General features: G+C 56.6%; 2 protein-coding genes across 5 annotated transcripts; one reads left to right on the top strand and one right to left on the bottom strand.

Annotated features, from left to right (window-relative positions):
• The first annotated feature begins 1,881 nt into the window (after nucleotides 1–1,881).
• LOC119705767 (uromodulin-like) lies at nucleotides 1,882–5,803 on the top strand. The gene is made up of 8 exons (XM_038148539.1): nucleotides 1,882–2,017; nucleotides 2,518–2,685; nucleotides 3,279–3,484; nucleotides 4,008–4,168; nucleotides 4,371–4,616; nucleotides 4,796–4,955; nucleotides 5,231–5,375; nucleotides 5,703–5,803. Exons 1-8 carry the CDS (start codon nucleotides 1,882–1,884, stop codon nucleotides 5,801–5,803), a joined length of 1,323 nt encoding a protein of 440 aa, XP_038004467.1.
• Nucleotides 5,804–6,347: 544 nt separating this feature from the next.
• Nucleotides 6,348–12,520, bottom strand: ADGRG3 (adhesion G protein-coupled receptor G3). 4 transcript variants are annotated; one of them, XM_038148391.1, is made up of 13 exons: nucleotides 11,761–12,520; nucleotides 11,297–11,326; nucleotides 11,050–11,209; nucleotides 10,856–10,964; nucleotides 10,161–10,301; nucleotides 9,950–10,072; nucleotides 9,827–9,866; nucleotides 9,646–9,746; nucleotides 9,050–9,162; nucleotides 8,622–8,905; nucleotides 8,243–8,336; nucleotides 7,561–7,847; nucleotides 6,348–7,142 (listed from the first exon to the last, which is right to left on the bottom strand). In XM_038148391.1, exons 1-13 carry the CDS (start codon nucleotides 11,936–11,938, stop codon nucleotides 7,027–7,029), a joined length of 1,776 nt encoding a protein of 591 aa, XP_038004319.1. In that variant the 5' UTR covers nucleotides 11,939–12,520; the 3' UTR covers nucleotides 6,348–7,026. The 4 variants fall into 4 exon arrangements, with proteins under 4 accessions (XP_038004319.1, XP_038004320.1, XP_038004321.1 ...); XM_038148392.1 differs by having other exon boundaries at nucleotides 8,257–8,336; XM_038148393.1 differs by having other exon boundaries at nucleotides 9,688–9,746.
• Nucleotides 12,521–12,602: the final 82 nt, after the last annotated feature.

Genomic DNA, 12,602 nt, shown 5'->3' with positions numbered 1-12,602 from the left:
TTTTTCATTTTCTTTCTCTTTTTTCCTTTTCCTTTTTATATTTTCATTTTCCTCTTTTTTCCCTTTATTTCCTTTTTAATTTTAATTGACAGTTCATTAGACCGTAAGCAGGGTCAGATGCTAAACACTTTTTTTTCTGGGTTGTTGTTATGGTTAAGAAAAAATATGGATTGATGGACGGATGTTCACATTAGGCACTCTGTTAAGGGAACCCTAGCAATTAAAGCTTTGAGGTGCACAGACTGCAGTCAAAATACATCAAGAAGCATCATTTTGAGTAATTAATGTGGTTTGCAGCTGGTTATTGTAGCCCAAATGGCATGAACCTGTATTGAGGGCAGAGGTTTAGGTTGGATATTAGGAAAAGGTTCTTCCCCCAAAGAGTGTTTGGGCACTGGAAGAGGCTCCCCAGGGAAATGGCCACAGCCTCCAAGCTTGCCAGAGTTCAAAGAACATTTGGACAGTGCTCTGAGAGGCACAGGGTGGGACTGCTGGGATGGTCCTGTGCAGGGGCAGGAACTGGACTCAGTCATTGCGGGTGCATTTCACATCTGGATATGAAGCAAAGTGGGGTAGGACTCTCCCTCTCTCACCAGTACTTCTCAGCAGTTCTTAAATGTCAGAAGTCAATTTAAAAAAAAAAAAAAAAGATAAGGCAAATATATGTTGTGGTTCCAAAACTGCCTGTACTCAGCACCCAAAGTTATCTGGCCTTGGCCTGTGCTGCTGTGGTATCTGTTGTTATTGCTGCATCAAAAACACGCACCACAAAACCAGCTGGATGCCCAGACCCCAGATTCCAGAGGGTTTTGCTGATCCTCCCTGTTTGGGACCCTCTCAGGGCCGTGAATCGGGTCAGCATCCACAAGCTGTCGGCTCATGGGCACGGCCATCCGTGCCGGAGGATGGACTTTCAGAGTCCTTTCCTCCCCGGCCTCCGAGGGATGCTAAGCAGATCTTGTGCAATCCCAAAGGCTGCGTGTTTGCGTGGGGGAGAGGGATGAGCTGTCGGAAGGCGATATAAGGCACCCAGCGGGAGGCACGGAGCAACCCCGGTGTGCCGACCCAGCCCCGAGGGGAAGGAGCCCGGGCAGCGGTGGATGGAGGAGCGGAGAGCAGCCTGGCAATGGTGAGCAGGGGGAGAACAAGGTGGTGGCATCTCTCAGGATGGCTGCAGCGAGCTAGGAGCAGACAGGGCGTTAACTCTTCCTGTCCAGCTGCTCTGGGGCAGTGGAGGAAGTATGGATGAGCTGTGTGAGGGGATTTTGGCACTGCTCCCAGGCCACTTAGAGCATTGCCCAGCCACCAGTCCTGGCTGACTTGCATCCACATCTCTGATAAGGAGTGTCTGGTGCCCAGGGCTGATCCAGCACTGCGCCAATAATTTCCCTTAAGAAATACATTATCTGTACCAACAGAAGAGATTGTCTTTTTGACACTAATTTTAGTAATTTTAGTAGTGATCAAAGCTTTGGGTTTGTTTTATTATCCCGTTGTCTCCTTGTTATAGTTATTACTTCCTGGAACAGTGAGGATCCATTTGCAAATCCTAAATCTTCAAAAGAGCTGTAGCGGGAAGAGGGTGAATCCTCCCTCTTTGGGGAGCCAAGACTGATGTCCCATCTGTGCAGCTTTACTCAAATTGCCACTGAAATGTGGCTTTATCACTGTCAGCACATCCCTGTGGGTCCCAGGGCTGGCTTCTCCCACCTCCTTTCTGGAATAGCCACCTAAATTCAGGATAGTGTTTGACCCTTGTGTTAGCCTGATGGGGGAAGGCTGATCTGGACCTTTGGGGTGGGAAATTACTTTGGGCCATGGAACCTGGGGAATACAGTACAGAAATTATTGCACCCATACTTGAGGGTTCAGCCTTTCTGAATGACTGCAGACATCTCCAGTGAGCATGATAACAAATCCGAGTTATCCAGAGCCTGCTTGTTTTTCCAGGAAAGGATTGTGAGATGTTTGCTGCTGCTCTCTGTGCTCTGCCTGTCTGGCTGTGAAGGCAACAAGAGTGAGTCTCCCTGTGCTCTGTTCCTGCTGGATCATGGATGGGTAGTATGGAAAGGAAAGGTCAAACCTTCACCTGACCTGTGTTCAAGTTCCTCATTCAGCACGCTGCTGAAGGCTGCTAAAGAGGGACAATAGAATAGGGCTCAGAGAGGCAGGAGCTGGGGTCCAGGAGCCAGCAAAATAGGCAGAAACTGCAGGCTGTCCACCCCAGCCATGGAGGGTGTGTAACCCATGGTGCTGCAATGTGCCACCATGCTCCCTGGTGACAGTGACAGGCCCCTTAGCTCTGGTCCAGATTACAGCCAGGCTGAGGAGGTCTCACAGCCTCCCAGCAAGCTGGGGCACCAGGTTCTTCCTCAAATGCGTCTGCTCTGGCTCCAGGCAAGGATCTCAGCCCTTGAGAGCTGTGCAGAGCTTCCTGCTGTGGGGTGAGTTCTCAAATCTCTCATCAGGGAGATATTCTTGCTGCATTTCATCTTTCTTGCCTTTCCTTTGCTGCAGGTGAGCTGGCCAGCACCCATGGCCTGAGGCCAGGGGTTGCCCTCCGTGTCAAGAGGAGCCCAGATGCCTGCCTGCCAAACCCGTGCCAGCACCAGGGCCAGTGCCAGGTGGCTGTGGACAGACCAGTTTGCAGCTGCAAGCCAGGCTTCACAGGGGAATTCTGCCAAGGTAGGGCTGGGAATGCTGGTGAGCCCTCCCCAGTCTGTCCATGGGCAGCAGAGGGAAGGGAGGTGGGCACAGTGCACTGGTGTTACCATTGCTCTCCACCCCTGGAGCACATCCCAGCTCCTGGTTCAGGTGCATTCTGCACCACTACAACCATATCCTGGCTATGTGCTGGTACAAGACCCAGCCACAGGCCATTTTCTTCTTCTCCAAAAGTCTGAATTCCTTGGCTGTGCCATGGTGTAGCAGGGCATGCTGCAGGGCACAGCTGCCTCACAGTTTCAGAACAAGCACATATGCCCTGGCACAGATACAGTGAAGCCTCTCCCAGACACTGGCCAAAAACTCTGTCTTCTTCCTCTGAAGGAGAAGGTCCCTGTCCCTCTGGTGCCCTAGACACACTGTGGGGGCTGTGTGGACAGCCCTCGAAAGGGACCAGCCTGTCTTCTGCCCAGTGTCTCTGAAGAGCCCTACAGCCTGCACCAAGGCTGGGACGAGAGGCTGCTGAGCTCAGTGGGACTGTGCCACCCTCCAGCTGGCCTAGGGCTCCCTCAGGCCTCTCCCTTATTGCTATTGCAGATGACTTTTTCCCCCAGATGTGGTACTGAAGCTGGCTTGTGAGGAAGAGCGCATGAAGATGATGGTGAGGAAGGAGGTGTTTGAGCTCTTGAAAATCCCTCTGGAGCTTGTCCACTTGAAGAACCAGGCATGCAAGGTCTCAGAGAGGGAAGAAGAGGGTGAGCTGTTTTTTGCAGCCATTCTCACAGGTGAAAACCACACTGCCTGTGGATCAGAAATCCAGGTGAGGATCCATAGCTCCAAAGCCAGGAGAGGAGAGACATGGTGAGGTGGGACAGCAAAGGGCAACCCCATAACCTTTGCTTTTATATCTGGGTGCTGAAAAGTTCTCCTTCCCTTTGAAAGTCTTCCCTGAGGATGTCAGAAAGCTCTTCTGGCTCTGCCAAACCCCTGCTGGCAGCACATTTTGTCTTGTTTAGGAGAGCTTGGAAGTCTCATTGTGCGCTGGTAAAAGCCCTCAGCTTTCTGGAGACATCCTGTGAAATCTGCAACCCTGTCCCATTGGTCCCTGACTGGCTTCATGGAGCAGGAAGGGAGCAGACAGGGTGCTCGAGCTCTGCATTGCACAGAAGATCCCTGTGCTCATCTGTGCCCACTGTCCTGACTCCTGTGCCAGCAGCCCCCAGACAGAGCCTGAAAGCCCAGCAGATATCCAGGCCTGGAGCAGCTGCAGCTGAGTTGTGCCTTCTGAACTTGCAGCTCTGTGTGTGGCTTCAGTCATGATCTTTATTTCTGTGTTGTTCCAGCAAAACAGCTCCCATGTGTCGTACTCCAACGTCATCGAGTCGGAGCAGGAGGCCAGCAGGGCCATGATCTCCCGCAGTTTTCAGCTGGAGGTGCACTTCTCCTGCATCTACGCCTACGAGCAGGTTGTGAGGCTGCCCTTCGCTCTCACTGCTGTTGACAAGTGAGTGTCTCATTTCACCTGGCTGCTGACATGGTGTCTTTGAGCTTGGAGAGAAGTGGATTCAGTGAGACAACTTGCAAAGGCCCTGGGGAGCCCTAGAGAGCTCTGAGAGCAATGTCAGACACTCGTGGCTTCACCTGCGCAGTGTCCTTCCCACCTCTGTGTTCTGTTTGTGGGCTCTCATCCTGTCCTCTCCTCTCAGGCTGGTACAGCTTGTGGTCAGAGAAGGGCACTTCAACGTCAGCATGAGACTCTACAAGTCCCCCTCCTACCTCGAGCCTTATCACCTGCCAAGTGTGGCTGTCCCCCTCACGGACACACTCTATGTCCTGCTGAAGATGGAAGGGCAGCACCAGCTCAAGTACTTCCTGCTGAGCGTTTTGGACTGCTGGGCCACGCCGAGCACGGATCCGCACCAGGACACGCAGCACAAGCTCATTGAGCAGGGGTGAGGGGAGAGTCCCCAGCACATCCAGCCTCCTTGCACCACAGTGTGTCAAGGACTAGACAGAAATAGGCCTGTTCAGTTAAGCCTGTGGGCTGCACCCGTTCCCTGTGGGATGTGTTATCCAAGGCTGGGATGCTCCACCTCGTTTGCCACCCACTGATCCAGTCCCCTTGTCCCAGGTGTCCCCATGACGAGACAGTGACATATCTGAATGCCATTGGAGAGAGCACTACTGCCAAGTTCAGCTTCCAGATGTTTCAGTTTGTTGGTTACCCTGAGGTGTTCCTGCACTGCCGTGTGCAGCTCTGTGTTCCTGGTAGCCCAGAGCCCTGTGCCAAGGTGAGCTCCCTTGCTGGGCTGCACTGTGCCCTGGGTGGGTGTGGCACCTCCCTTCACTGGCTCTGCTTGGAGAAGGGGCTCTGCTCTCATTTTGGGTGCCTCACCCAAACACCTCCAGAACCAGGAGCCCTGAGCACCAAAGGTACAGGGGCCTGAACCCACTAGAGACCTCCTTTCCTTCTTCCCTGGGAAAGGAAGGGAGGTCTATAGGATGGCCCAGGTGCAGGGTGCCCTCCCCTGCCCTCCCATCGCCCTTCCTTTGGCTTCATTGACAGCAATGCCCCAGGCACTGGAGGAGCAGGCGGGCACTGGCAGATGACTACAACAGGATTGTCTCCTACGGGCCCATCCTCCTGCTGGCTGCTCCTTCCTCAGGAGCAGAGATCCACCATTCCAGCAGTGACCAGCAGGACCCAGTGGGTATGTGTGTCCTCCTGGGCACGGAGGTCAGTCCAGGAGATCCAAGCAGCAGTCCAGAAGCAGGGCTGGGGGCAAGCCCACCTATGGCATGGCTCAGAGCAGGCATGCACGCTGAGCTGTAGGCAGCAGGGGTGGGTGGAGGCCATTTGAGGTGACCAAGTCCTGTTAGTGCCCTCAGGATCCCAGAGTACCCCCAGCTCCTGTGGCTCCTGCCTGTCACAGGAGATGACCTCCCTGAATCTATCCCCAGTCAGGAGATGCCTCACCAGGGCTCAGAGCTGGCTCAGGGGACCCAGATGCACAACCAGTCTCTCTGCTCTTTGGCAGGACCCAGCCCATGGCTCTCCAGGGCCCTCATTCTGCTGTGTGTGCTCGCCGTGCTCACTGTGGCTGCTGCGGCCGTCAGCGTGGGGCGGCGAATGGTTTAGGAAACAGCTGTTTCCCAATAAACATGACAGGAGCAGAGAGGCTCTTGCTGTGTCTTTTTGGGTGTTTTGGGGAAGGGGGTAATGGCTGGATGCAAACAGTGCTTGAAGGATGAGGTGCATGACAGTGTTTCTGTTCCCTGTAGCATCTCTTGGACCTTCTCCCCTGCGGGCCCATGGTCTCTGAACCCAGAGTATGTACCCAGGGATGGGAGAGCCCTTCCTCCTGCTTCCCTCTTCCCCACAGAGTCACCCTGGCATGTGGGGAGATGGAAGTACCCCACCATAAATACCTGTCCTACCCAAGCTGGTCCTTGCATAGTTCTGTGCCACACAAATGCAGCGTTAGCAGAGAAAGGGCTCCTTTGTGCATGCACACGTGTGTGTGTGTGTGTGTGCACCCATCCATAGTGATTTCTCCCTTCATTCTTAACATTTCTCTTTTCATTCATGGCAAATTGCCAGCAAGACTTTTCCCATTGATACATCCCTAGTGTAAAGCAAATAACAAACAATAACGTAGGCATTAAAAACTAAATTCTCAGTGCTCAGACAGCTGGCAGGGATTTAATACCAAAACACAGATCAGTAGAAGACAGCAGTTGCCCTGCAAGGCAGCTGTATGTGCATTTTGGCCAGAGCACCATGTCCATGAGGGAATTGCTGCTGGCCCCAGAGGCTGTTTGGCAGGAAGGACACACAGCAGATCTCTGCCAGAGAGCAAGAAGATCTTTTGCTAACAAGCTTATAGGTTTTATCTTCTTTTTGCCGATTCCCCGATGCAAACCTCCCACATCTGGGCTGCAGCAAGTCAATCCTCTCCCTCCAGAGGCAGGAAACTCACTGCTGGGCTGGTTCAGCACCAAAAGCCACCTCCAGCAAAGAGGGTGATGGCTCCATCATGGCTGAAGGCAGGTGCTTTGTGGGCTTCCTCCTTGTCCCCTGGGGAATGAGATCAGGGCCACCTCAAGACCATGGAGCTGCAGCCTGGAAGGACTTTGCTGAAGCATCATCTCTGGAGCTCCTTGCCCATGGCAGCCCACCAGGAATGAAAGGGACAAAGCAAAGAGCCCTGCTGAGGTGGATCCTGCCCACTGAAGGGTAAACTGAGGCATTGTTAGCTGATCTCTCCCTCTGTGAGGAAGGTGCATCTGCCAGGATCGCTCTCAGTGAGTGCAGGTGCAGGCAGGGAGAGAGGTCCAGCCAGGAGCTGCTCCAGCCAGGAGCTAGTCCTGGGAGGCTGTGGTGGTCTTGTCATGTCTGATGATGTAGGAGAGGGAACCAGTGGTCTCCTTTGTCTTTGGGTAGTAGAGGACGACCAACCAGATGAATATGAAGATTCCTGCAGGGAAAGGAAGACAAACACTCAGCAGCAGCAGGAGACAATGGGAAGCATCTTGTCAGGATGCTGATGGCACTTTCCTTCCACTTCCAGGGGATTCCCTCAGCTCACTCCTGCCTCCCCCCCTCCTTCACATGAACCATTTGGCTGGGAGTGGATAATGTCCCTAGTCCTCTGCCAAGGAATGTCTTTCTTGGAGAAAAACCACCGCGGGTGGAGAGGGTGTAATTTGGGAGCCATGAGCAGCTCCGTGCTGGTGGTTGGGACCTGCTGCTTGGTGTGCCCTGACAAAAGGAAGGGTATGACAGTGCTGGGAAGACACTGGTGCCTTGGGATCCCAACCCACAGCCAGGCTGGCTTCTGCCTCCTCCATCTCCCCACCCAAGCCCAGGGAACCCAGCTCAGAGCGAGTGCTGACCTTGGAGAGAGTTGAGGATGGTGAAGATGTAGACCACAGCTGCAGAGGAGACGCCATAGGTGAGGAATGCCAGGGCCCAAGTGGCTCCCAGCAGGCAGAAGAGCCCTGCTGCCACCAGAGCCACCTTCCAGGGCTTGCGGTGTCCCTGCACTGCCCCAGTGCCCTGCAAGCTGCAGCTCTTCTGGGTCACCACCCCGAAGACAGCCATGTTGAAGAGGAAGATGAGGCCGAAGTAGCCACAGTTGGTGATGTAGTGGACCAGAAGATGTTTGGAAGTGATCCAGCACCTGAAAAGAGACAACTGTGGTGCCTCCAGCAGTTCTGCAAGCCTCAGCAGCACCCATGGGACCTTCCCCTGGTGGGATTTTCCAAGGCCAGGGTGAAGCAGGGGGACAGTGGTGGGTATCCACTGCCCTCGTGTTGCTCAGCTGGGAGGGAGCCTGGACAAGCCTGGGCCTTGGACATCCCTCCATGACCTGGAGGGCTGCAGGTGTGACTGAGGAGGCTCAGCATGAGAGCTGGGGGTGGCTGATGTGTTGCAATCACAATTGAGGAAGCGGAAGCATGGTGCAAAGCCAAAGCAGATGGGTGCAATCCCTGACCACTGCACTCCTGGCAGGACTGAGCTGCCCCTCCCGGTGCCAAAGGGCCGCCTGAGCCCTGTGGGCAGTGGCACACGCACAGGTGGGCTATGACCTGGTGGTCCATGGTCTGGATGCTGTATTCTCCATAGCTGCCAATAGCTCCTGCCACTCCCACCACAAGAACAGGGAAGCCTGGAAGAAGGGAGACACAATCACAGAATTGTTTAGGTTGGAAAAGACCTCTAAGATCATCAAGTCCAGCCATTAACTCAGCACTGCCACATTCACCACTAAACCATGTCCCCAAGTGCCACATCCACACATCTTTTGAACACTTCCAGGGATGGTAACTCCACCATGCCCAGGGCACCCTGTTCCAGTACCTAACCACCCTTTCAGTGAAGAAATTTTCCCCAGTATCCCATCCAAACCTCCCACTGCCCCTCTCACCCCCCATCTCTCATCCAGGCTGCTCACCCCAGCCAAGCAGGCACAGCTTTGCCAGGTAGTGGTGGATGTAGGTGCCCAGGACCTTGACAAAGAGCAGGTAGAGCTGACAGCCCTCCAGCGCCATCCAGGTGAAGCAGCAGAGCAGGCAGTAGTGGGTGAGCCCCCCCAGGACCCCACAGGCCCTTGGGTGGGTCCTGCCAGAGAGCCCACTGTTGAGCAGGAAGGCCAGGTTGAGGAGGAACAGGCTGCCCACGAGGTTCACGTGCAGCCCCAGGTTGGTGCGCACGGTCTGCTCAAACCTGAACCTGCACCTGCGTGTCCCCACGGGGACCAGGAAAGGCCACAGGTGAGCAGGGCCCCGTGCTGCGGCGCAGCATGGCCATGCAGAGGCACTGGCGCTGCCTCACGTCTCTCCCAGCCTGACAAGCCCCCGTGGAGCTGCTGGCTCATCCCACCTGACAAAGATGCAGAAGGCCATGGTGAAGATGGAGAACGCCACGGCTACCCCACAGCCAGCGGTGGCAACAGCCATCAAAGCTTTTGCTGTGGAGCCATCCAGAGCTGGGTTCTGCCAAACATGCAGATGTTGGGTTAGACAGGCACTGGATCAGCCAGAAAACCTGACTGCAGTACCAGAGCCATGGGGCTGGTAGCCCCAGTGGGCTGCTGCAGAGACCCCATACCAGCCCCCAGAAAATCTCCAGGGAAGCAGGGCAGTGGTGGCTCAGAGGAGATGCTCTGAGGTGGGGTGAGGTGTGGGTGAAGTGGACCACCGTGGGCACCCCACTGGGAGTCTCCACCAGGATCTGGGACCTCAAGCCTTGTTCTGCCAGAGCCTGCACCAAACTGGGGCCTTTTCCAGCCTGCCCTGCTCAGCTGACCTGCTGCTGCCCTCCTGAGCTGGGGCTGGGCTCGGTTTTGGGACCTTGCCTTGCCTGAGCACAGCTATAATTGTCCCTGTGTGGCTGCTCATGACACCCAAGGGGCCACAGAATTGGGCAGGCAGCACTGCCAGGGCACGAGCAGGAGCTGCAGGAAGTGGGATCGTCACCAGGAGGAGGGTGAAGAAGGTGAGATGGTCACAGGAGCAGACCGTCCCCTCGTCCCCGGGCTGCGTGACACATCCACTGCTGCGCCAGCCTCCTGCCTGCCCTGCAACAGGCCCGGGGGAGCGGCAGTGAGCGCTGGCACAGCCCCCGTGCCCGCCCCACACCTGCCCGAGCAGCGCGTACCTTTGCGGGCGTCCCAGAAGACGCATCGCGGGGTGACGCCCTGCGGCGGGGGACAGCAGCATCAGCCCCTGCCCCGGGGAGGGACACTGGAGGGGAGGGCAAGGGCACACAGGGCTGACTTACTTGGGGCAGCTCCCTGTGGGCGAACGTGAGCTGCACGGGGTGCCGCAGCCCCGAGATGCTGCTCTCTCCCACCGTGATGCCCACCACGGTGTTGTCCAAGACCTGCGCTGTCTGGTTGACTTCCTGAGGGGGGGAAACGCTGCAAGAGCTGAGCTGGTGGGTAGCAGGGGCTGGGGGCAGCAGGAAGGATGCTGGCAATGCCAGCCTGTACCTTGAACATGCCAAGCTGCTGGATATTGAGGACTGTCACCACCACACGCACTGTTTGGCTGCTCAGGGACCGGAATATCTCCCTGGGGAGGTGGATTTTACCTGCCTTCCCTTCCTCTGTGGTGTTCAGCCTGCTGGGGCCCTGCAGCAGAGAACAGTGAGAGGTTGTTGCTGCGGGTCACATCTCCTTTCAGAACCCACCAATCTTGCTGCAGGCACGAATTCAGCCCTGCCCAGGTGGGTTTGCTCGGCAACATCAGCAGGAGCCCTGAGGGCAGAAGGGAAGAACCTCATTCCCAGCACCCAGCATCTATGGGGGCAGAGCTGGGAGTGAGACCCAGCAGATTCTCTACCCACCATCACCCACGCATGGTCCTCTGGGACATCCAGAGCCTGGGAGAGCCTCTGGGTGGGCAGGAGTCACAAGGTCACACCTGTCTCTCCTCCTTTCCTACCTCACACTCCCCCTGACCACCTGGTCTGCTGGGATGGCTCCTTGGGGAGGGCTCCTTCCTCCCAAGCACCACTTGACGTGACTCCTTGCCAAGGGATGTTGAAGTTGATGTGGGCCCGTGATGCAACCCCACAGGGAAGAGGAAGAGCACAGCAGGGCACACCACGCCCTGGGGCAGGGGCTGAGGGATGCTTGGAACGTGTGGGACCTTCCAAGCAAGGGAGAGGGAGGGGAGACCTCACCTCTGTGGGGGAGAAGGTGACGAGGACATCACGGGTGACAGCCCTGCTGACGTTGAGGAGCAGCGTCTTGAGCCCAGCCAGCCAACTCTGCCGCCCCTGCTGCAGCAGCCTGTGGGACCAGGGGGCTGTGGGACAGGGGGACGCGGGGACTGAGCCCACAAACCCTGTCACTGAGCCCACAAACCCTGCCCTACCTGAGCCAGCGCTCCCTCAGGCAGGCACAGGCGCGGCTCCCCGAGCGCCAGAGCTCCGGGCAGTGCCGGGACAGGTGGAGCGTGCGGGTGCTGCTGCCCGGGCTCTGCTGCTCCACCACCACGCTGCAGCACTCATGGTGCTCATCACCCCGAGGCAGCTCTGCGGAGGGGGGAGCAGGTGACCACTGGGCACCACAGCACTGGCTGGGCACTGGGAGCAAGGGGAGGAATGGGAGGGGACACTCACCGGAACAGCTGTCCTGTCCTTTGGCAACATCTGGAAGAGGGGGATATCGAGAAAGGGGGGGGAAACACCAAAATCTAGGGTCAGCCCTTCCTCTGTCCAGAGGGAAATGGGAGAAGGCAGGAGAATCTGGCAGCCGCCAGGTTTTAAAGGAACAGTCCTGCAGTTACGAGGGCTTCAAAAACACCTGGACAGCAATGGGAGCTGGTGAGGGCAAAACCACTGTGTCCATCCTGCCAGAGGGGCTCACAAAGGAGACCCTGGACTGCTGATCCCAAGTTTTAAAAAAGCCCCCAGCAACGAAGCCCCCAACTCTGCTCACGTCTCCACATCCCAGTGGGGATGCTCCCCTCTGGCCTGTCCACGTTTCAAGATGAAATCCCCACTTGGTCTTTTGGTGAACACCTTCCCATGGGAAAAGATTCCCACAAAGCCCATGCACCCCCTGTGCTAAGGACGCCACTCACCCGGCAGCAGCAGGAGCAGCAGGACAGTGCCCAGGAACAAGTTCATGCCACTTCGTGGGGTCTGCTGGCTGCCCCTGGCCATCCCACCACACTCTGCTCCCCTTGTCCCAGCAGCTCTGCTCCTCCCCAGGTTCCCCCAGGGCTTGTGGCCACTTCTGAGGCAAGAGCCGTTCCTCATTTCCCTTATGGGAACTCCTCACGCTTTCCTGTGGGCTGGCCAGTGACCTCCTATCCCAGCTCACAGCAACGGCACCAACTGCCAGAGCCGCAGCCTTTCCGCGGGCTCCTTCCCGTGACCAGCCAGGGCTTCTTGCCTTCCCTTTCTCCCCACACTCCTGCCGAGGGGCTGATAGCCCTAACCAGCCCAGAAAATGCTGGAGCATCCTCATGCTAAACTGGGCACCACCACAAGCCTCCAGGATGGAACATGCCCTTCCTGGCAAGGGGCCCCTGCCCCAGCTGGGTGGAGGGGGATGATCCGCAACCGGCTGGAAGGGGGATGGTGGGCTGGGAAATGGGGTGCTGTGTTTGCAAGAGGCACAGCCAGGACAGCCAGATTCTGCCTGGCCCCACAGCCACTGAGGGGATGATTCCCATCCTTTGGTGTCTCCCTCTTCCGATCCTTGTCCTCCACCAGCTTCCCTTTCTGCTGGGGAGTGACAGTCCCTGGAGACTTCCCAAGCCATGGCACCTCCCTCCATAACCCCAACCCCAATGGCACCAGGCAGCCAGTGCTCTGCCAGGAGCACCATTATCAGTCCCACTGTCCTCAGCAGGATCCTACAGGGTGAAATGCTGGGTCCTGCCCCAGAAATGGGACAACCCAGATGAGAGATGGATCC

Source organism: Motacilla alba, chromosome 11, assembly GCF_015832195.1.
Source record: "Motacilla alba alba isolate MOTALB_02 chromosome 11, Motacilla_alba_V1.0_pri, whole genome shotgun sequence".
NCBI classification, from domain to species: domain Eukaryota; kingdom Metazoa; phylum Chordata; class Aves; order Passeriformes; family Motacillidae; genus Motacilla; species Motacilla alba.
Note: the sequence above shows the minus strand (reverse complement) of the source record. Positions and strands in the feature narration are given on the sequence as shown.